This window comes from Hetaerina americana, unplaced genomic scaffold (genome assembly GCF_022747635.1).
Source record: "Hetaerina americana unplaced genomic scaffold, ioHetAmer1.1.p SCAF_86, whole genome shotgun sequence".
Classification (NCBI taxonomy): domain Eukaryota; kingdom Metazoa; phylum Arthropoda; class Insecta; order Odonata; family Calopterygidae; genus Hetaerina; species Hetaerina americana.
Window position 1 is genome coordinate 236,682 of NW_027287494.1, and position 23,251 is coordinate 259,932.

At 43.2% G+C, this 23,251-nt stretch overlaps 1 protein-coding gene across 1 annotated transcript in view; it reads left to right on the top strand.

Moving 5' to 3' along the window:
• Positions 1-3,220: 3,220 nt before the first annotated feature.
• Positions 3,221-23,251, top strand: part of LOC139698461 (uncharacterized) — a 359,062-nt gene continuing 339,031 nt past the window's right edge. Inside the window, exons 1-2 of the mRNA XM_071597343.1 lie at positions 3,221-4,451; positions 10,421-10,508. Of these exons, the coding sequence (XP_071453444.1) occupies positions 4,142-4,451; positions 10,421-10,508 (398 nt within the window). The 5' untranslated portion in view covers positions 3,221-4,141. The remainder of the gene's footprint in view (positions 4,452-10,420; positions 10,509-23,251) is intronic.

Consider the following 23,251-nt stretch of genomic DNA (forward strand, 5'->3'; position numbering starts at 1 on the left):
CATCATCATATAATCAATTAATATCTGAAATTATTTTACAATTTTATAGCAAATTATTTCATTTTAATGTAAAACTGAAAAATGATTTCTCGTAATTACTTACTCAAATGTCTGTATCTATTGACGTCTTGAAAAACATCCGTGTCAAGCATTTCCATCTACTAAAAAAAAGGCAGCATTATGCTCCACCTGCTTTCTAATCGTTTAATGGCTATAATTTTAGCTATTCTGCTAGTGCTGGAAAAAATATTTGAAACATTTTTTGATTCGCACGTTTTCTGCGATGTTGTTTTGGTAATTTCGCATAAAATTACACGTGGAGTTCGTTGCAAGGTTAGTTTTAACTTGAGGGCCTTGACATTTTGAATTTCTTTTGAATAATTCTGGACTTAGTGGCCATCTCTTAATTATATTTCAATTAAAATTCGAAATATAATCAGGTCCACATTTTAAAGTTATATATTTTCAAAGTAGTCCTCAAAGGACTTGCAACGAAGAATGCACGTGGGTTTCAATCGACGGAAAGACAGCCTTGCATCACATATCTCATGAGTGCCACCCCATTTGAGCCGACGAGCGAGCCTAGAAACATCGGGCACCTTGACAAAAAGTGGTGCCATTCGTCCCGTTCATTTTTCGTCCCGTCGTCCTGACTCGAGTTGATATCTCACGCATGCTCGGAATTAGTAACATGGAAGGAGGACGGGGAACTCGGAATGGCCGCAGTCGCAAACTGTTTCAGCATCGCGCTCAAGAATCGGATAGTCAAGCCAGATACAAAGTGATTAGAATATTACGAGTCGAATATTTCCCGTTTTATTCTTTGGAATTAGCCCTCGTTAATTAATTACAACATATATCAAAATATCAACAAAGTGTTTCCCAGGGTTTAAATTTTGCCGTAATCCAATTTTCTACACGAGTTATTGGAAAAGCTCTCTTGCATTGCGACGTATTTTTTTACAAAATTATCCTTTTCGTCGTTTCACAGTGCCATGAACCAGAGCGGAAATGTTTTCATAACATTTTGATAAAAATGAAAAGGCGTTCATTGGACATGTGAAAATGAGTACACTCTTAGTGTTTTCTGACTATCACAGCGTCGAAGTCATACAATGCAAAATGAAGAGCATAGAGAACATTTTTGAATTCAAAAAAATATAACGGTGCAGTATTTTCATAATTTTACTCATCCTATATAAAAAATGCTCGTGAAACAGTTGACATGAGGGGGATATGCTAATAATTATTTGTTTCCATTATTTTGAGTGCAGGAAATAAAACAATGCTTGCTAAATTATTACCTTACTATATTGACTACTAGATTTTAAAGGATGCGTTTTATTTAAGATCCAGAGTCAGCCGAAAGGCTCTGTGATTCGAATTAGCTGTCAGCTCTAATGCTGATTTTTTGACATCAATAAACATGCTTTAGTTATAATTGTTTTCGTTATTTCGATGAATTGGAATACTACCTTCATTAAAATAAAAAAGTATTATTTTATACCAAAACCACTTCACGAGTACATTGAAGAAATATTATTTTATACTTTGGTGGGGGCAATCATGTAGCATTAGTTTTAGCGGTATGGTTAATTAGATGACATAATTTTTATGTAGTCTATGCATGTCATAAACGTATATTGACGCTCATAATCACAGCTGTGGTTCCGCCTCTCCAAAAAAACTTCTAAAAATGCGTTATCATGAAATGACTTTACATTTTGGACCGCATAACTTTGACACCGAAATGACTGTATCCGAAAGCACTTGACGCAAAGCCAAAGCCACATATTCTTCTTTCATGCATATCAAACGCGCACAGAGTTAATACACGAAGATAGAAAGTATAGACGTAGAATGCAGTCGTTGGAATTCATTGCATAATAATGCGTGCCCACTCCAGCTCACCCTTCAGCTAACCCTTCAGCTCACCCTTCAGCTCACCCTTCAGCTCATCCTTCAGCTCACACTAAAATAAACGAAAGAAAATATGATGATGCAGTTAGAGTCGGAGTGCCCGTAGTTAAATGCACCCGCAGCACCCTTGGCAATGAGAGGGCCCAAAAGATGGTCACTCGATCCGGCTAAACGGGCATATAGGAAATGTGATCTTTGCAAAGGAAAAATGCACAGGCCCTGGTGAATATTCTTTTTCATTCACATGAGGGACGGTCACATTCAAACCTAACGGACGAGCACACTTGACCAGGCCGCGCAACCAACGAGGGCATAACCCAGCCACAACTGCGCGCCCTTGCGAGTCGCGAGACTATGCAGTTCTCCAACCACAGCGATGGATGGCGGTATCGATACGTCACAACTGCCTCTCGCGAGGTGTGGTATGGCGGGTGTTCGGTTTTCAATTGACTGCCCCTCATTGGTGCATCTATTTATGCACCGGTGCTTCCTCGCATGTGTCAATCAAACCGTTCATATCATTTTTTATATAAGTGGCGATGTGAAACGAATGGAGATGAATTCCTCGTTCACTTCACAACGGAACGTCCTAAAGAGTGACCAGAACAGATTCACTCTTGAATTCAGAATCGACCTGAACTCAAACCTCATTAAAAAAACTGTATATTGAAATTATTTTCTGAGCATATGCTGATGGATGGCGCATTTACCATGACGACAGCATTTCAATTGAAGCTTTATGTTAGTCTGTCTCAATATTTTTTATGAACTGTGCTCTAAATAATGATCTCCTGTTACTCTGCAGGATTTTCGGTGGACGCGCTGACCTTGGAGGAAATGAAGTGTGCGGAGGAGAGCGGCCCCCTCTTCTCATAGTGCTGCGCTCCGAGAGACCCCCATTAGCCGGACGACCCGGACTTCATCAACACCCCTCCCTCCCCCCCACCCCCCTTGACACCACACATCGACCCCTAGGCCGACACGGACGGGGAATACAAGAGGCACGGCAACCGACGGAACCCTAAGAAGCGCTGCTAGAAAGTACCCATCCAGGGTTGACGGTCGGGAAAGGGTTATTTCTTTTCGTTCCCCCGAAAGCGGTGAGGTCGCCTCGCCAGAGGGTGGGGAGACGGGGCGAGGGTGGGAAAGTGGGCAGGGGTAGGAGCGGCGGCAAAGAGTGGTTTGCCGGCAGGAATGCCTCACTCGGAGTGTCGAGAGTGGGTTTTATGACGTAGCGGCGGATCAGAGGGGGGTGACGTTTGCGTGGGGGGGAGGGGTCGGGGGGTTGGGTCATAGTGCGAATAGGAGGCGGCTCGAGAGCGAGGGGTCGGAGAAGGGGTTTTCGCGGAGGAGGTGAAGGTTCGCGGAGGAGTGAGGGCTCGCCGAGGACCAAAGGGGAGAGTGCGCGCCGGAGTGTCTCTTCCACGGGATACTCGAGAAAAATGAAATAAATAAGGAAGAGAGAGAGAGCAGAGGTAAGAAGAGGAGGTTGCAGGCGGTAAAAGGTTGGGAGGAGTAGAGAAGAGAGAGAGGGCACACTCGTATTTCTCCTCCTTGCTTTCTTCCTCGCCTCTCCTCCCACCATCATTCTTCACGCGTTCCATTTATTTATTATTCCCTGATTTCCCCTCGTCCTGGGTTTTCCCTTGGGAAGGAGAAAGGGGCCTTGGAAGGGAAAGGGAAAGTTCCCCCCCCCCCAACGCGTCGAGGGCAGAGGACGAAATAGCGCCGCCACTAGGCGGGATTGGGGAAGGAGTACACGATCACCGTGGGCTACAACACCCATCCACGCGGAGGAGGAAGCGGCTCGTTTCAACCCCCAAGGACCCTCTTCCGCCCCCCGCACACACAATACTCATGCACGCAAGCACTCTGGATTGATCGCGCGTAGGATTCCCACATGCCTGCATAAATATCAATTTCCGCCGCTCCGAAATTCTCTTTTCCGAGTTCATCCCTTTGCTCATTGTCCCCATCCCTGCTTCTCCCTCCCCCCCACCGAAGCCCCCCTCCCGCGCATCTGTTCTTGGACCGTGTGTGGTGGTGGTTTCCCGGGAGATTGTGTTCCTTCATCTTCGGCACCCCCTGATGGCGTGCCCGAGTGCGACCCGCGACCTTTGTCCCCCCCGCGTGACCCATCCGCGGGCAGCGGCCTCCGGCGAGGCCGCCTCCCGGGGCCGATGGCGTGAATAGGAGAGGGGGTGTGCAGTGGTGGAGCGAGATGCACCTGAAGGTGGAAAGAGAAGCCCAGGAGGGGGCGGCCCTCGATGGGGCCTTGAGCGGCGGGAGGGCGGGAGGCCCGGACGTCGGGGCCATCCTCCCCGCCGCCCCCACGGCTACGGCGACGACGGCTGTCGCGGCCTCTGCTGCCACGAGCACGGCGACCATATCTCCGGCGGCGGCGGTGACCTCTTCCCCAGAGGTGGCGGCGGCGGCGGCGGGGGTCGCGGGGGGCGGAGCCTCGTCCTCTGGGAACACTTCCAGCCTCAATGTCACGGATCATTTCCTGGACGAAGAGTCAGAGGACAACGGTCTGTGGCGCTCCAACGGCAAGATGAATAAACCTTAATTCTCCTTCTAAGTGTGTAGTCGGTGTCGTGCGCGGGAATCCATTGGCGTCAAAGGGGACGGGGTGCGACAGCGTAGTTGGCTGATTTGAATTGGGAACTCCCTTCAAATCAGCAAATGCACGCCACGGTTTTCCTAAGTTTTAAATGGAAGGTTCTTTCTAGACCGTGGTCAATAAGAAGCTGTTCGATTGGCTGTTGGGTTTTCGCGATATTCGGCCTCTGATTGACGTACTTGCTTACATTAACAATTGAATTTTAGACCATATTTCACGACAGATATCTGCAGCGAAGCTCAGAAAAGGTAACCGACTATGTTAATAGTCTACGTATTACTAAATTGTAATTAATAAACGCGATTTATGAGCAGTTACATTGACTTGTTTCTAATCGGAGTGCTGAATCCCTAGATGCAATGGAACTGAAGTTGGTATCTGCGCCAAACTGCAGTAGTAAACTCACGTTCGGGAGTGGTGAACGAGCCGAATTTTTGTATCGCTGGTGAGGGAAGAAAGGGAAGGCGTTGTGAGGGAGCAAAGGTGAAGAGCGTCGTGACGCAACCATAGGGCATTGTGGGTAATCACATGGTTCATTTCTGTTACGCATATCGAGAGAACATCCTTTATTTTTTCGTCGATAAATTAAAACTCAAACTCTTCGTTTAAATGCCAGTTATAAGGAAACTTAAGCTCCTTAAAACCTTGGATTCACATTTGTAGAAATATTCATGAATGTCTCTTATTCTGAGCCAACATTTCTAGGCATTCATTAATTTATATTGGAATTGATTTATACTCGTAGAGTTTGATTAATGGATGGGTAGTTAGATTTTCACAGAACTCAATGTCTAGTCTCAGTTGAAAACTCTTTTTATATTTTGAGGTAACTAATTTCTTCCTCCATTAACGGTTACAACTTATGGATCCATTACTAAAAAGAAAGAAAGACTCGTACTTTTCCACAGATTTTATTATGCGGTACAACGCGTTTCACCGACTTGCGGCATCATGAGGTGCAAATTTGCAAAACAGACAGAGCAAGAATATATACCCTCAGGACAGAGTGGGGGTGGGGAGGGTTGGAAGGATTTGAGAGGGGTGGGGGCTCGCATGTGCGTTGATGGATTGTTTTGACCATTTCCAGGCTAGTTTCTCGGAGAGGAGTGGGGAGGGGTATGGGAACAATTCTCTCCGAGAAACTAGCCTGGAAATAGCCAAAACAACCCATCAGCGCACCTGCGAGCCCCCACCCCTCTCAAATCCTTCCAACCCTCCCCACCCCCACTCTGTCCTGAAGGTATATATTCTTGCTCTGTCTGTTTTGCCAATTTGTACCTGATGATGCCGCAAGTCGGTGAAACGCGTTGTACCGTATAATAAAATCTGTGGAAAAGTACGAGTCTTTCTTTTTAGTAATGGATATTAAATACTTCCACGAAGTGAAGCCTGAAACAATAGAACAACTTATGGAGATGAAATTTTCCTGTGATCGGCTGAATATCGATAACATCATATCCGGTGATTTGAGTTACCCCGAGAAAGCTTTCGTTTAGGGTACTTAAATTAATTGCATGCATGCATAGTAATGTAATGATAACAATTCGTAATCTTTTCACCATTTGCTTAGTCTAGAGTAGTTTTAGTTAGTGGCTTGGATTTATGCAGTAAGACCTCGATCGTTACCATACCCATTTAATCCTGTATTTTTCATAACATCGGATGCATTCAATTTCCAATTATTTTATTGCTTTATTTGACAAACGCCAAAATATCCGTCCATTTTTCTAATCATCATCTTCATGAACGTTTAATTCGTAGTCTTACTCCATCAAATCTTTCACTTCTATTTCGAGATGAGATAGGTATGAAGCGGGTTGAGAATTTAGTTACTAGGATGAGGTTCCCATGCTTGAACGCGGTGGTTCCTCCTGGAGGACTACGGTCAAGAAACTGCTGGATATGAAAGTTTATGTTGAGGAGAAGAAACCTTTGCCCATAACGTGAATTTTTCAATTATGAAGACTGACCTCCCACATCTGGTTATTTTAGGGTCTTTATAGGGACACGATTTTGTGAAGAAATACCAACACTTTGTCACAGATATTCGTATTTGTGCATTCTACGCCACTTTCCAAGAAGTTTAAGCCAACTATTTAAACACAGAGGTAAACGCAGTTTCAGGTGTAATATTATGACAATCCTTCATGATGAAATAGGACACTTGGTTTTCCACGTAGAGTATTTTTATTACGACCTAGGTTATTACAGCGTTACATCTTTAGGAGACCTGAAGATGCTACGCTGTGAAGTAATCTAAGTCGTCGTGAAAATACTCTGCGTGGAAAAGCAAAGTCTCTTCTTTCATCACAAATACGGAGGCTAGGCAAATTTCTGTAGCTTAACTGGCTAAAGCCCATAGCGGGGCAGCGAGGGATCCGGGTTTCAATCCCAATCAAGGCGAATGATTTGTACGCTTCCAAATAGTTGCATTTCAATGCACATCAGCGGATGACTTCGCTAAAGTCACCTTCGTGGCATCTCCTGCAATATTTTCAATTTTTAAGACCCTCTTAGTTATTTTGGAGTCCATACAAACCTTTTTCATCAACGTATTGTGAAAATATGAGGGCTATATCAAAAGTAAGGTCCCCTATTTTTTCATGAAAAACCAAATTTATTCTCAACTTTGCGTACATAGTTGGAGAGGTTGAGAATTTAGCAATTTTACTACATAGTTGCCTTGACGATCATTCACTTTTTGCATCCTTGTAAGCAGCTTTTTTATACCGACGTCGCATCTTTCTCCCGCCGCGTCGCGAAGCCAACTGACGACTGCATCTCCGATATAAATTCATCGCCATTTAGAGGAAGTGTACGGTGAGAAGTGTATGGACATCAAAAAAGAGCGGAAGTGGTGCAGGGAGTTTTTTGATGGCCGGGAAATACGTCCACGATGAGCAGCGGTCGGGGCGGCCGAGTTTGCCGGAATCAACGGTGGCTCTAATTGACGAGATGGTGCGCAATAACCGGAGAATTACCCTTCATGAGATAAAGGAAGGCCTTAATGAAGAGAGTGGCTACTTCTCCTCGCAGAATATTGTGTCGGAGGTCCTCGGTTACATGCACAATGCCCGTCCACATGTGTCACATCAAACGACCACCCCACTCAATGAATTCGGCTGGGATATCATCGACCTACCTCATTAAAGCCCGAACATTGTCCCCAGCCACTGCCACTTGTTTACGCTCTCAAAAAACACCTTGGAGGACAGAAAATCAAGTCAGACGAGGAAGTGCAAGAAGCAGTCGTCAGTTGGTTTCGCGACGCGGCGGGAGAAAGGTACGACGACGGTATTAAAAAGCTGCGTACAAGGATGCAAAAAGTGATTGATCGTCAAGGCAACTATGTAGAAAAATAGCTAAATGCTTAGCCTTTCCTACGATGTACACAAAGTTGAGAATAAATTTGATTTTTAATGAAAACAATAGGAGACCTTACTTTTCGAATCGACCCCATATTTCTACATTCTTCTAGATTTGTCGTGCCAAAATAAGTCAATAGTGATATTTAATTTTACTATTTATTCAATGACCTATCATCACGGGGGCATATCGCTTTAACTTATTAAAGTAGCAATCTATTCGGCGGGGAAGCCGGTGTGAATTAAAAATGCTAAATATCATCGTTTTTTATGTTTTTCCCCTTGAAAAATTAAGGTTTAAATGAATACCGTCAGAAAATGATTAGTACCTTTCTCATCGTGAAGTGATATGTAACCGCGTTTCGTTATTTCGGTAGATAATATATTTATTTCATTGCTTATTTTTAGAATAATAGACAAAACGTATTTAAGAACCATCAATTAGCAAATATCGATGCTGTTAGGTAAATATGTTATTCTTATGCTACATTTCCAATCAAATATAATTAAAAGAAGAATTTCCATTAACTTGGCACGCGTTTGGAACTCCTTCCTGACATTCTTCGAGGTAATACTGCTCTAATTTTTTCAGAATCCAGCTTCCAATGAAGGTAATATTTCACTGTTATATTTTACATGAGCAATTTATTTTGAAGCGTACCAGGAAAGCTATGATTGAAGAATTATCATTTCATTGTATTTAAAATGTGTATTTGTTCCTATCGTGGTAAAGAAAAGATTAGTAATGCTAAACATTTCATTAAAAATTAAGCACTACATTGATAAATGAAATACTTCGTGATTTATCGAAAAAATATATTTATTTCTTCCAACGTTGTCGGTTAAAATTTATACGTGATTACCTTGAAACAAAGTTTATTTGAAAAGTAACATTGTCAGGGAAATGGCTCGTTAAATTTCAAGCCGCTTTTGGTCGATCTATTTAATATGATATTACTAGTGGTGTGGATGACTGCATAACGTGTTATTCATGCATATATTGAGGATTAATGCAAGTTTTCATCAAGTGCCTTTTTCGTAGGAGTAGCACATTCTTCTTCCAGTGATCGTTGATTTTTGGCAGCTTTCGACCGAGTGCCTCACGATAAATTATTGTTAAAGTTGGAGTCGTTACCATTGGATTTAAGGGTAAAACAATGGCAAAAAAATTTCCTTAGAGGCAGATTTCAAAAAGTAAAATTAGGATATGCATTTTCAAATGAGGCGAACGTTATAGCAGGAGTTCCACAAGGCAGTGCCCTAGGGCCATTACTCTTCTTAATTTACGCAAACGATCTATCAAATAATTTACATTCCCAAATAAGACTCTTTGCTGATGACTGCAATATACTATATACAGACGGGTAGAGCATGTAAATGACCGCGTAAGGCTACAATATGACATCGATCACCTTGGTGACTGGGTTACAAATAATAATATGGGCATTACTGTTAGTAACAGTAAGCATATAATTTTTTCAAATTAAAAGAATGTAGAAAAGGATATTAACACCCACTTTGGATAAAGAATATCATGTATCAGTCATCGCAAATATTTTGGCATTTACTTAACAAGGGATCTTGGGTGGGGAGTCTGTGAAGATAATTTGACACGGAATGCATTTAAAGAACTGCTTTGGGTACAGAGAAATTTAAAAGGAAGTAACCTAGCCACAGAAAAAGCATATAAGGCACTGATTATCCCTATCCTAGAATACTCGTCCATAGTATGGGATCCATATGAGGTGGGACATATTAAAATGATAGAAAAATTTCAAAGAAAGGCAGCAAGATATGTACTCGGAAGGTACAAAAGAACAGATCATGTCACAGAAATGTTAGATATACTGAAATGGGAGAGTTTGAAAAATAGAGGAAAAAGGAGTAGATTAGGCGCGATGTATAGAATTGTTAAAAAGGACGAAGCGTGGGAAGATTTATGGCAAGGGATAGAAAAGCCTAACTTTAAGGGAAAAAACTACCATAGTTTCAAAATAAAAATAAGGACGCAGAAAACCAATAAGAAAAAATACTCTCTTTTAAATAGAACTATTGTTGATTGGAACCAGTTTCCGGGTGGTCTGTTTCAGCCCTTTCCATCCAATTTAAGGAGTTTTAAGAATAAGTGTAAAGCAGCCACTGGGTAATAAACTTCATTGTAGTTATTATAATATTGCTTGCATGTGATGTGGACGACCTTTTGTATGTGATGTGGAAGTTTGATTGTATGTGATGTGGAAGTGTCATTGTATGTAAGAATATTATGTCTCATATATGTTTTTCTAGTGTGTGCATGAATGTATGTTCGTTGTAAGAGTAATCTTTGATCAAACTTGACCGTTTTCACCAGGGCAATTGCCTCATTGCAACGTAATTCTTAAATAAATAAATAGATAAATTCTCTGTGAGAAAGTAGTTTTGAGAACATAAACGACCTCTTTTCCCTCTTTAAGTCGAAACAGTGGGTTCTTGACATCATCGCCAATTGCTTTCGCACTTTGCTTCGTTACAGGTTTCTCCGAAATGCAGACCGTGGCGCTGGCGTGCATCGCAACGCTCATCCCGCTGTTCATCATCCTCGTCGCTGCTTTCGCAATCAGGTGAGGACAAAAGACGATCATACCCCGCCCATTCTTCTCCCTCGCCATTCAAGCCCCTCCCTTTCCACCCCCCACCCATGCGATGCACTCTCCTATCGATGAATTCGGTTCCTGCCTTCCTCGCCCATTCTTCACCCGTACATATGTATACCCCCCCCCCGCCTTTCCCTCTCGCCAGCCCGTTCCACTTGCAATTAAACATAGTCACCGGGTGAAAACTTCGACCGACTGCTAATAATCTCTCCCCTTCGATCCCTTCGGGCCCCCGTCCAAAGCGCCCTCTCCTTCGCTCTACTTTTCACCTGCGCCCTTGCTACCGTGAAGGATTCTCACCCGCAACAGGCGGGGTTCTTCTGATGATTTAAGGTTTGCTTTGACTGTCGCTCCATCTCTGTAACTTTCGTTGCTTTAGTTATGGGGAAATGGATGGATTATGGCATTTGGAAATTCCATTGCCAAACGCTCCTCTCTCTACCCCCTTTCCCCTCCACCCATAGACCTTGAGTGTCGCCCTTTTAAAAAAACGGTTGGTTTTTTCCTTCTCTCCTTTCCGTCTTTGTCGCGCATCGTTTAAGGGCGGCATTTTCCCCTCCCCGTCCTCCTCCTAAATAGCACGCGACCCCAGGCGATCCCTATTTCGACTTTCATTCATGAATGTTTTATGGCTTCATTCATTCATTCACCCCGCTCTCCAAATGTCGCTCGCTCTCTCGAGCACTCCCCGCCCCGCCCCCTTGTGGGAGATGCGGTTGCGGTTGGACATTGAGATGCACTCGAGGCTCATTTTTATAAGAATTGATAAAAAACGATCAAGATGAGTAGAGTGGAGCTCAAGAATCAAAATTGGGAGGTTTTTAATGCGTGTCACAGAATAACATGAATTATTAATGACTTACCAAATGCAAACTGCAGTCTGGGAAGCCGAAGAGCCCGAGATGTAGACTTGGCGCATGTATTGAATGTTTCCTTCGGAGAGAGATTAAGTGCCCAAATGGTTTCATTTCATGTATTCGCACATCGTTAATGATAACCCGAAATGCGTAGCATCCTTAAAGTTGCCTGCAGAAGTGTTGTAGCATTTGAGGATTAACCTTTTTCTTTATTAACCTTTTACAATACAGCAGTTATCAAAGAGAGAGTTGTGTAACAATAGAGCAATCCTTCATCTGGCTCTTGGATTCCTGGAATCGCTCAGGCATTAACTTAAGGCATTAATGATCCTGATCTAAACATATTGTCATCACCCCTCTACCCCCGTCACCCTCCACATTTTCCCAACCCTTCTAAAAATGCCCCTTCTAACGCTTCCCCTCCAAAATCTTCCCTTTGTAAACCTCTCCCCACCTTCCCCTTCCATCCATCGTTCCAGCCCTTGCATTCCCTTCAGTTCTATCCTCGTCTTCGTTTTGCCAAAACATTCCCTCTTGACGCTTGGCTTGCAGCCGCCCGATGATTTAATCATTCAGCTGCTGTGTTTGCGGCTTCTTAGCCCGTCGATGAAGGAGGGTCCAATCAACTCTTTTTCCTTCTCAATGGTGGTTGGTCGTCGTCCCGTCCCGTTGCTGCTCTTGGGTGTTTGTACTTTTCCCAGGAGACAGGTTTTAAGCCGCCCATCGACCGCAAGTGCTCTTCTTTTTTGCCTAAGCTCCTCCTAAAAGGCCGTCGCGCGAGTCTTGATGACATCTCCGATGGGCGCAGTTTCAGTTGAGGCGTGGAGAATTTCTGCGGCATAGTTCCATCCAAGCCCAAGTACACTGTTGAGTGCCCCTCTTTCCGACACCTCCACGTGGTGGAAGGCCGTCGGAGTCATTCTACCACTCCATGCCGGTGAAGCGTACTTCAAGATTGGGCGAATTGCCGCCACGTACAGATACGTCTTTGTCTTGATAGAGAGGGACGGTGAACGCAGCAGCGGCGAGAATTGCAGTCGTCTTCCTCTTGCCTTCCTGGTGGCAGCGAGGGCGTGACTTTTGAATGTCAGTCTTTTATTCAGTATGACGCCTAGATAGGTCACCTCTTCCTTCCATGGCGCATCCTCGGTGACCACGAGGATTTCTCCTGGTTCTCGCAGTCCTCCAGGTGAAAAAAGAATCGTCTGCGTCTTTGCGTTGTTGACGCTGATTCGCCACAGGGCGTACCACTCCAGCAGTTTGTCTACTGCTCGCTGCAGGTATGTTGCCGCCATGTGTGCTCTCCGCGAAGTGGTCACTACTGCTGCGTCATCCACACACAGGGCAACCATGGTATGTCACCCATGGTCCACCGGGAGGTCCGCCGTGTAAATCGGTATTTGCGATTCTTTCTCTCGGAATGTATATTGAGTACGCATCCTCTTCTTCTATTCGCTCCACGCTTCACCCAAGCGAGCACATAAAAAGTCGATTATCACGCTCATGTTGACGGAGAATGAGCTTCCATTCGGGCGAGGTCATGCTTTGATAAAGTGCCTTGAGCGTAAACGCTCAAGGCACTTAATTAAAGCATGCCTCTTCAAAGAAGAAAATTTAATTTCTGAGTCTGCAGCCCGCCTCTTCTGGAAAAGAGGAATTTTTATTTCTTCTGGAATCGGCGTCGTGAGTGGAGGGAAGTCAAGGCGCTTGCACGTGGTCGGACGTTGGGTTCCGTTGTTTGGGTGTCCCAGCTTCCACGCTTTAAAGGTACCAAGCGTCTTCTGCTGATGAGAAGGCAGCTCTGTTTCAGCGGCGGTGTTCTTCTCCCCCTGGGTTAGTGCGCCTTTCCTTCGGAGGCTAGCCATCTTCATCCCCTTCTGTTTGGCGTAGAAAGGGCAGGTCCTGAAAAACGCAGGATGTTTCCTCCGCAGTTACAGGAACGACTCCTCTTCCTTTCCTTGTCCGGACATTGGATGCCTTCATGTGCACCAGCACACTTGTAGCATCGCGGGGCTGCCGGGCAGTTGGAAGATGCGTGTCCGAATCAGGTGCACCGGTAACACATTTGTGGCTCCCTGTGCTGATATTTTGACACCCTGACACGGGAATTGCCGATGTATCTTTTGGCAAGCATTTCTTTTGTTTTCCATTCAGGGTTTACCTTGACAACGACAAGGAAGAAGGTTCTCTGCCGCACCAGATGCACCCGTTCCACCGGAATCCCCATGGCGTCAATATCCTCTTTCAGTAGTTCAACTGGGTAGGTGCACGGAAGTCCACGAACCGCGTAGAAATTGGCTCGTTGCGATATCGGGCCCCCGGGGCGCTTATTAGTTGCTTCTTCAATGGAAAGGAATGGTGCGTTACGCTTCCCGGCTCCTCTGGGAGCGCCGACAATACGAACAGGGTTTGAAGAAGTATTTTCCGGCTACTGGTCGAGGAGAGTCCTTCTTCTTTCCGCTGGCGGCGGCACGATGTCCATATTGGGCGCCGCGGGCGCCTAGCTACGCTGTCCCTCGATTATTAAATGATGTCAGCAACCAGGCTAGTATCCAGTAGAATTCTCCAAGGGAGGCGTACGTCGAAATCTCAGTAGGTACATCACCAGGTCAGGTATTCTTTTGCTTCCACTAGGGTCTCTATCGAAACTCTGAATGGCCCCGGTCTCTTCCTTGAGGAAGGTCACTGCGGCCATCGAAAATTCGAAACTCAGTGAGCTTCTTTTCTTTTTTCTGTGTTTCTGTGTAATTGTATATATTGATATATATATATATATATATATATATATATATATATATATCACCCCCTATATATATATATATATATATATATATATATATATATATATATATATATATATATATATATAGGGGGTGATAAAAAAACCGGACTGATTTTATTATGTGCATACCGTTCAACGGATCGAAAAAAGACGCAGTGAGCCATCTAACGACATATAGTATCTAACGATTAAAACGAGATGTTCCGTTTGTTTACGTCTAGTTTCATTCCGCAACAGCAGCGGTGCGTGTCTTAACCTGCTCGTCGCCGCGTGCAAAGGCAGCAATGGAGGAGCTAGTGAAACAGTGTGTGTGCGTGAAATTATATATCAAACTTGGCGAAAGTGCTACGGAGACATTTGGAATGATTCGGTAAGCCTTTTTCAACGAAGCTATGAGTCGAAGCCAGTGTTTTGAGTGGTACTATCCTTTTAAATCGGGCAGAACCGTGACAGATGAAGGTTCGCGAACGGGGTGGCCTTCCACTTCGACAAACCCACACCATGTCAAATTGGTGAACGATTTGGTAAGCGGAAATCGCCATCTAACTGTTACAGAGATAGCCGAGGAAGTGGATATTAGTTTTGGAGCGAAACATGTGGACATTTGTCAGGAGCTCCTGCATCGATCCAACGCCGACCCAGAGGTTCCGTGAAACCATCGTAACCGGTGACGAAACGTGGGTTTACGGTTATGAAGATGAGACAAAAGCACAGTCTTTTCAGTGAAAAGGGCCTCATTCTACGCCACCAAAGAAATATCGCATGCCCTGGTCCAATGTTAAGGTCATGATAGTGTGTTTCTTCGATTGGTAAGGACTGATTCATTACGAATAAGCCCCTCAAGGTCAAACCGTCAACCCAGATTTCAAATGTTATGAAGTGGATGAGGGTCGCAGTGAGTCGAAAGTAGCCGGACATGTGGAGAAACAAAATGTGTGACGTTTCCACGTCGATGACCAGCCGGCTCAGACGGCGCTGATCGTGAGAGAGTTTTTCGCCAGAACCGTTACTGCCGTAATCCTGCAGCCACTCTACTCTCCAGACGTGGCTCCATAGGACTTTTTTTTGTTCCCAATGTTAAAATCAACCTTGAAACGGCGGCAATTGGACTCCATTGCGGACATCAAAACTAATTGTACGGCGGGCCTGCAGCGAATCCCTAAGGCGACTTACCAGGCAAGGTTCGTGAGCTGAAAGAAACGTGGGCAAAGGTGTGTACTTTGAGGGCGACAAGTTAGACTAAGCTGTAAGCCGTGTTGTGCGGAATTTGGTGCGTGTGTGCGTGCGTGTTTAGCGTGGCCATTTTCATGGCCACGATAGACCATTCCCCACACAGAAGGCTTAGAGCCCTGCAATATTACCTCTCCATCCACAGATCTCCTTATCGAACTGAGCCAAATCGCCCCAACCAAAAATGCTTTCCAATTCAATGACAAAATATATTTACAAATAAAATGCAATGCAATGGGCACGCGTATGGCTCCTGCATCCGCCAATCATTTTATACGTAAACTAGAATATGACTTTCTGCAACAACAAACCCTCAAACCACTCTTCTAGACCCACTATGTCAATGATATTTTCCTCCTTTTGTCCCACGGGCGCGAAAATTTATCCTCTTTTATTTCCTCTCAACTCCTCCTCCTCAGTATCTTTCACTTCTATATCGTACTTGAATATAACTTTCGTAGATACCGGCATTCACCTCCAAAACAATACGTTTTACACCTCAGTCCACATTAAACCAACTAATAAGCTACAACATCTTCATTTCGACAGCTGCTATCGACCTCATACAAAGCGCTCCATCCCATTCTCACTCTCATTCAGTGGCTTCCGTCTCTGCAACAACACCCCCTCACAACAGAAATACATGGACCAGCTACATGACTCTCTCAGAAAATGTGGGTACCCTGAAAAACTACTGAACAGTAAAATCCTCAAACCGTCGACGCAAAACACTCTCCTCCCAAAACCAAACCGCCCAAAATGCCTTAACCTTATCACCACTTTCTTCCCCGGAACACACAAAATTAAACATTTAATCCGTTACCTCTTCCCAATTATTAATAACACTCAGTTCACATCACTTTTATCCCCACATTGTCCCTTTGTTTCGTTTAAACGCCCGTCAAACTTGCGAGAAATCTACAAGTCAACAAAACCAACTGCGAGCACCCCCGTCTCTCTCCCGCCCCTATCCGCACCATGCAACCGCCCACGCTGCAAATGTTGCCCATTTGCTAAGACCCTCCCCCTAACTTAGTACAACCTCTCAACCGGTCGCCACCTTTACCACAAAAAATATTATATATCGTCTCCCCTGTAACTTCTGCCCTGCCCTCTATGTGGGCGAATGCACGACCGCACTTTCCCTCCGCATGAATAACCACCGCGATTCCACCAAATCTCACACCTTGCATAAATACCACATCCCTACTACACTGCTTCCCACCATCAAACCTTTGATGTTTCCTTCAACGTTTCAGTGATCGAAATCCTTCCCAAAACTATTAGTTTAATAGAGATAAGCAACCGCGAGATGGCGCTTATCTGAGTGGCCCAGTCATTTAAACCACCCGGGCTCAACCAAACCCGCTGAATGCATCATATGGCTACCGACATATCCCGTCAACCTACTTGTTCATTTCCTATTGGCCCCTTACCTCTCCTTCCCTCATGTCTCCCCCGCATATTTCCTGTCCACTCATCCCAGAGAACGCCATTCTGATGACGACGGTCGAGCTGCCGAAACTTCAAATAACATATTGTGAGTGTCCTTTCTATGTGTCTCTATATTCTACAACTCTACAAGTGTTATAAATCATTATTCATGTCCGTGAGACTTTCAAAACGTGTATAATATATATATATATATATATATATATATATATATATATACATATATATATATATATATATATATATATATATATATATATATATTTATTTTTTTTTTTTAAGGTAATCTACCGGTTAAGGTAGGTTTTTGGATGGGCACAACTACCAAACAAATATTTTATTACTTATACCAAACAAAAAATCCATCATCCTACTCTATATCAGGGCCATCTTCATCTCTGAGTACATTCTTCCTCCCTTTATCCCGTCCAACATCCCTATCCTGTTCCTTAATTTTCCTCTTTTGCCCAACATTCTACCCTCTATCAAAGTCTTCAACAGCCCACTGCCGGTCAACACCCCCTTCATCCACTTTTCCTGCCACCATAGGATTGCTCCCAACAAACCCCTCTCTTCGCCCACCATACCCAGTACTTCCTCATTTGTTTTCTTCTCTGTCTATTTCACCTTCTCCATTCTTTTCCACACCCACATTTCAAAAGCCTCCAGTCTACGTTTATCCTCCTTCTTCAATGACCACGTTTCCGCACCGTACATAGCTACGCTCCATATAAAAGTTTTTACGAGTCTTTTCTTAACGTCCTTACTCAAGGCCCCCATCATCAACTCCCTCCTCAATGTTAAAGCCTCTTTGCCTAGCGCAATTCTTGTTCTTACGTCCCTACTACTTTGACCGTGTTGGTCAAAAACACTACCGAGACACGTAAACTGTTCTATCTGCTCAAGTTTTTGCCCTCCTATTTTAATGTTAAGCTTAGCCTTTTTCTTTCTAGAAATTCGCAAAACCTTTTTGTTTTATTAATATTGATTCTCATCCCATACCTGTCGCACTGAATTTCCAATTCACTCAACAATGCTTGCAGCCCCTTGGCTGACTGACAAACTAAAGCTTGGTCATCAGCGAACCTAACTGAATTTTTCGAATTCCCCGCCCACTTTCATACCTACCTCCAGTTCTTCCCATGCCTCTTTAATCATTTCCTCTGCATACAGGTTGAACAGCAACGGTGATAATGGGCAACCCTGCCTTACACCCCTTCCTAACACTGCCCATCCTGACTCCCCGTTTCCCACCCGCACCTGAGCAGTCTGAGACATGTACAGGTTGCGGATTAACCTCCTTTCCCTCCAATCTATTCCTATTTTCTGCAATATACTCATTAGTTTTTCCCAATTTACTCTATCGAACGCTATTTCGAAATCTACGAAACAGGCAAATACCTCCTGGTTGTGTTCTATATTCCTCTCGATTAATAATCTCATTACTGCAATGGCATCACGCGTACCTCTCTCTTTCCTAAACCCAAACTGATCATCCCCTAAGTAATCATTTGCCCTACTCTCTATCCTTTTCTTTATGATCCTGAGAAAAACTTAAGCTGCGTGGGATATCAAACTAATTGTCCTTTAGTCCTCACATGACGTGGCCTTTACCTTTCTCGGAATAGGAACTAAAACTGATCTCACAAAGTCTTCCGGCCAGATTCCCTCCTCATAAATACTACGGATCAGCCCATATATCCTCTTCCTCCCACATTTTCCTAAGCATTTTAAAAGTTCCACGGGAATGTTATCCACCCCCACGGCCTTATTTCATTTCATTTCCCTTAATGCCCTTTCTATCTCATTGTCTAGTATGCCTGGACCTAAGCTGTCTTCCTCTACGTCATTTTCTTTTTCAATGTCTAACTTTGTTGGTCTAGGTTCTTTACTATATATTTCTTCAATATACTCCTTCCATCTCTCTTGGATCTTTCCTGCGTCGACTATTACCTTACCCGCCTTATCTCTAACTGTTAGCATAGCTCTTCCTTTCTTACTTCCCGATAACGATTTAACTTTGCTGTACAGCGCATTGATTTCACCCTTCCTCAGCACACTTTCCATATCCTCACACTGCGTCTTCCACCATGCTTCTTTTGCTTTATATGTTGCCCGCCTCAATTTATTGTTCAATTCTTTGTACTTCATTTTGCCTAATTCTGTATTTATATTTTTCCATTTTTGCCGCTCATCCATCTTTGTAATCATCTCATCCGTGATCCATGGGGGGATCGAGATAGTGCGGGGGCTAACGTACTGGCTTCCCACCCTGAGGGCGCGGGTTCAAATCCCGGCGGTGTTGAATATTTTTCAGAGGTATCTCGATCCCTACTTGAGGTGCTTAGTGGAGGGCACTTTGAGTGGGTACCCCGTCCGTCGGATGGGACGTTAAACTGCGGACCCCTTGGCGCCTTTCGTAAAGAGTAGGCTAATGCCGACGCCGGGTTTCTCTCCACCCTTCATCCTTTCCTACCCATCCCCTATGGCGCAAATGACCTTAGCTGTCGGTCGCCTCCCCTAAAAACTACTACTACGTGATCCATGGTATCCTAGTCCTTTTAGCGTTAACGGTTCCAATAGTGTCTTTTGCGGCTTTAGACAACCCTTTCTTGATCATTTCCCATTTTACTTCGATAGTACTAAGCCCTTTACCATCCTCCATGATTTCCCCTACCGCCTGTTTGTATTCCTTCTTTTTCAACCCATTTAATGCTTCTACATTCCATTTTATAACTCGCCGCCCCTGCCTTATCTTTTTGAAACGTACGCTACATTTCATAACAACAAAATTGTGGTCCTAGTCCGCATTTGCTCGCGGGAATATATATATATATATATATATATATATATATATATATATATGTATGTATAAAACATTTGAATGTCAAATTAGAAAATATAGTAAATAACACATACACTTCTACATCTTCAGAGGAAGACGGATTGTTTCCGTCGAAATATCAAGAAAATACGTGTGAGTGTTCTCTTTTTTTGTGTTTCTATATTGTGTGTTACTGTGTATTGTACTATTCGGCACTTTCGTGTTACGTCTATGAAAGTATATATATATATATATATATATATATATATATATATATATATATATATACGTATATATATATATATAATTGTCTTCATCCGATGGTGGATTATTTTAAGGAGGATTGGGCTCACCTTGGACATAAGAGACCCCATAGAATGTTTAAATTTCATTGATCAAAACATTTTATTCATTCAATTTGTATATAAAATAATATTCTTGAAACATATTCACTTTCTCAGACATCCAGTAATAATATGCAAATAAAACCTCCGTTTTGAAAACAGAAAATTCTTTAACAGAAGGTGCGGTAACTACGGCCGTATTAATATAGTATTATGGTAGGAATCAACCCCAGGCGTACTCTTCATGGTGGCAAAGGATATGGTGAGGGAAAATAGACAGGAAAAATTAATTTAAAAATAAAATTATGTAGGTGGGGTTTGAACAGAACAACAATTAATCCAAAATATGATAACCGAAAACGCTCTCGCTAAGGTGCCTATTATTTATTCATAAATTATTAATTTATTTTTCCTCTCTGATTTCCCTCACCATATCCTTTGCCCATTTTTAAGAGAACAGCGGGGGTTGATCCTTCCCACAGTAGTACATTCTTTGTTTAATATCCTTTTATTTAACTGAGTCGTGGAATAAAATGCAGCGTTTATTTTTCGTCAGGTAGGGTCACATGTAACCCCAAATTATTTCATCACCAATTATTATTTTTTTGGGTCGTTCATTTTTGCAGCACTCATTCTTTTGTGTTTAATTGAAAAAATAAGAGCTAGAATCGAGAATACTGAGTGAAATTGAATCCAAAGCAATGGCATGCGACGCATTATTTTTTTTTAAATCTCATAGTAAGAAGAAGAAAGGAGATGTGAAAAGCATCCGCCCTGAATGGCGAAGTCGAGGGAGAGAGGAAGAACAAAATGAGAATGTGAGGATGACGAACCGGGACGGGAGGGAGAGCTCCGGGGGTAGGGCGGAGGGAGGCGGATGTTTAGGGGTGAGATCAAGTTTTGGTGGTGCTGCTCCGGTGCGAGAACGTGGAAGAGAAACGGCGGCAACAAGGAAACCAAGCGGGGAAAATGAGAAAATGGGAGGGTAGTGGAGAGGGCAATGAAAAATGGAGGGTCGGTTCACTTTTCCCCCGGGGACGACTCTTGACAGCGCTGCCGGAATATGATGGAGCACGAAAGGGCAAACTCGAAAGCTAACGTTAACCATGGCACTGGATGCAAATGGCGCATCAAGCATTGCCCCGGCGAAACAATAACGACTCGATTTCGCACGTGTGCCACAAGCGTCATCGACCAAAGAGAATCATTTGAAATGGCTGTCCATTATGCAAACGGGAATATGATTCCATCGAAGAGCAAATGCTGAATCTGATTAATGATAAGGAAGTATTCCCAGAAATATAGAGTTGGCTCTCAGTTGCTGCCGAGAGCGGACATTATTTTCTGAGTGAGAAACAGAAACCCCTGTCAACGGAGGTGTTTTTCTCATTGTAATGGCCCACGCGCCTCTTTTTGTGTATCACACAATAGGATATTTAAGTTCAAAGCTACGAGAGAAAAACTTTAAAAGGTAACTCTAAATTTAATTCACTAAATGGCTTGACATAGTACTGTCGCTGAAAAAATAAGATGACCGCTCAAAATTTGTCAGCGAATGCATGAGGTTTAATTCCGTGGGGAGTACACAAAAATCTAAGGAGATTTGTGTCGTCATCTCTGGTTATGTGATTTCCTTCTGCATCTAAAGATGCACACTGCTATCTAACACAAAATTGTGTGGCAGGGAGTGCAAGTATGAGGTGGGATAAGGTAGATTAAGGGAGGGGAAGGGAAAAGTATTTACTAAACAACCTCCAAAAAACGTGCATATCCAAATATATGCTGGCGCAAAACTTAGTTAACAACAAGTGGTAATTTCACGCAGTAAAATATTTCTCTGCTATCGAAAAAAAGAGGGAATAAATGAATCAAAGCCACTTAAACGAAAGGCCTCCGACATCTCAAGGCAAATCTTGCAAAATAAGAGGAAAGCGAGAATTTCCTGAGGTGAGGAAAGCATGAAAAACATTCAAAGTCATTTTCTTTCAGGGTCAGTATTGTATGGAAAGGAGCTCTTCAAATCTATCTAACAGGGACTGAAAATTATTTAATATATGACAGCAACATTCCTTCAAAATAACTCTCTCATTTCAATGGTGCCCTTTAACCTTATGCCACGTGCCACTTATCTGAAAATTTATCAAGCCTCTCGTCTCGGAATTATGAAATGTTACACGATAAATAATCAAAATTGCTTACGACTTTAAAAGAGAGGTTGGCCTGGGCGGGAAAAAACTACCTTCTTTTAGGCTTAGCATGGGAATTGTTAGAGAAAAGGAAATTCAGCGTGGAAAATATTTTATTATTGAAACGGTTACAATGAAAACATTACCGACGGTGCGGAAGTCCACATTTTCGTGAATCGAATCACGAATACTGAATTAAATAAATATTTGCTGAAGTCATTAGTTTTCAGAACTCCATTTTAACAATTTTACAATTAAAAAATGATTAATGTTAACTTGATTTGAACTGATGCACGGAAGAGTATTCAATTCAAAAAATACTTTAGCACATAACGAGAATACTCGAATACGTGAATTTTACTCGACATATCCATTCGCAAGCCCGAATCACGCATAATCTCGTTGAATGCCACATTTAGGCGTTACATATTCCATCGACTAAATGAACGACTTAATAAAATCGGTTTAACCATTTTCCTTCAATATCGACTCGGATTTTAACTTTAACGAACTTGAATCAAAAAATTAAAATGCCCAAGAATCTAAAAAAATTAATTCAACACATAATTAAATCGAGGAATTATATCGTTTTTCGTACAAGGTTTTAAAGGTAAAAAGGCTACTCAAAATAGTCCATACTATATAAATTATGGGGAATTTGTGGTGTATTGTAGATTATTACGTCTATTAAATAAACCAATGTTTCTTCATGGTGGTTTTTATTGAAAAGAACATCATTTCCTTTAGAAACCTAAAACCACGAAGCTGCCCGCGGTACTTACATCCAGAGAAAGATTTTTCTCTGGATGTAGAGAGGACTCGGCAAGGGCGTGGGTCTGTGGCACTCCGGGCACTTCGGAGGAGGGCGGTTGCAACCGCCCACGGATAAACGCGACGGGGAGGCTGTGGAAACACAGAGCAGGGCGAGGGATTTTTTTGCACAAAATCCACGCCGCTTGGGAAAGAGGAATGCGGCGATAGGGTGTAAGCGGTAGGGGAGGAGAGGCGGGCGAAAGAGGCCGGGGAGATAACGAC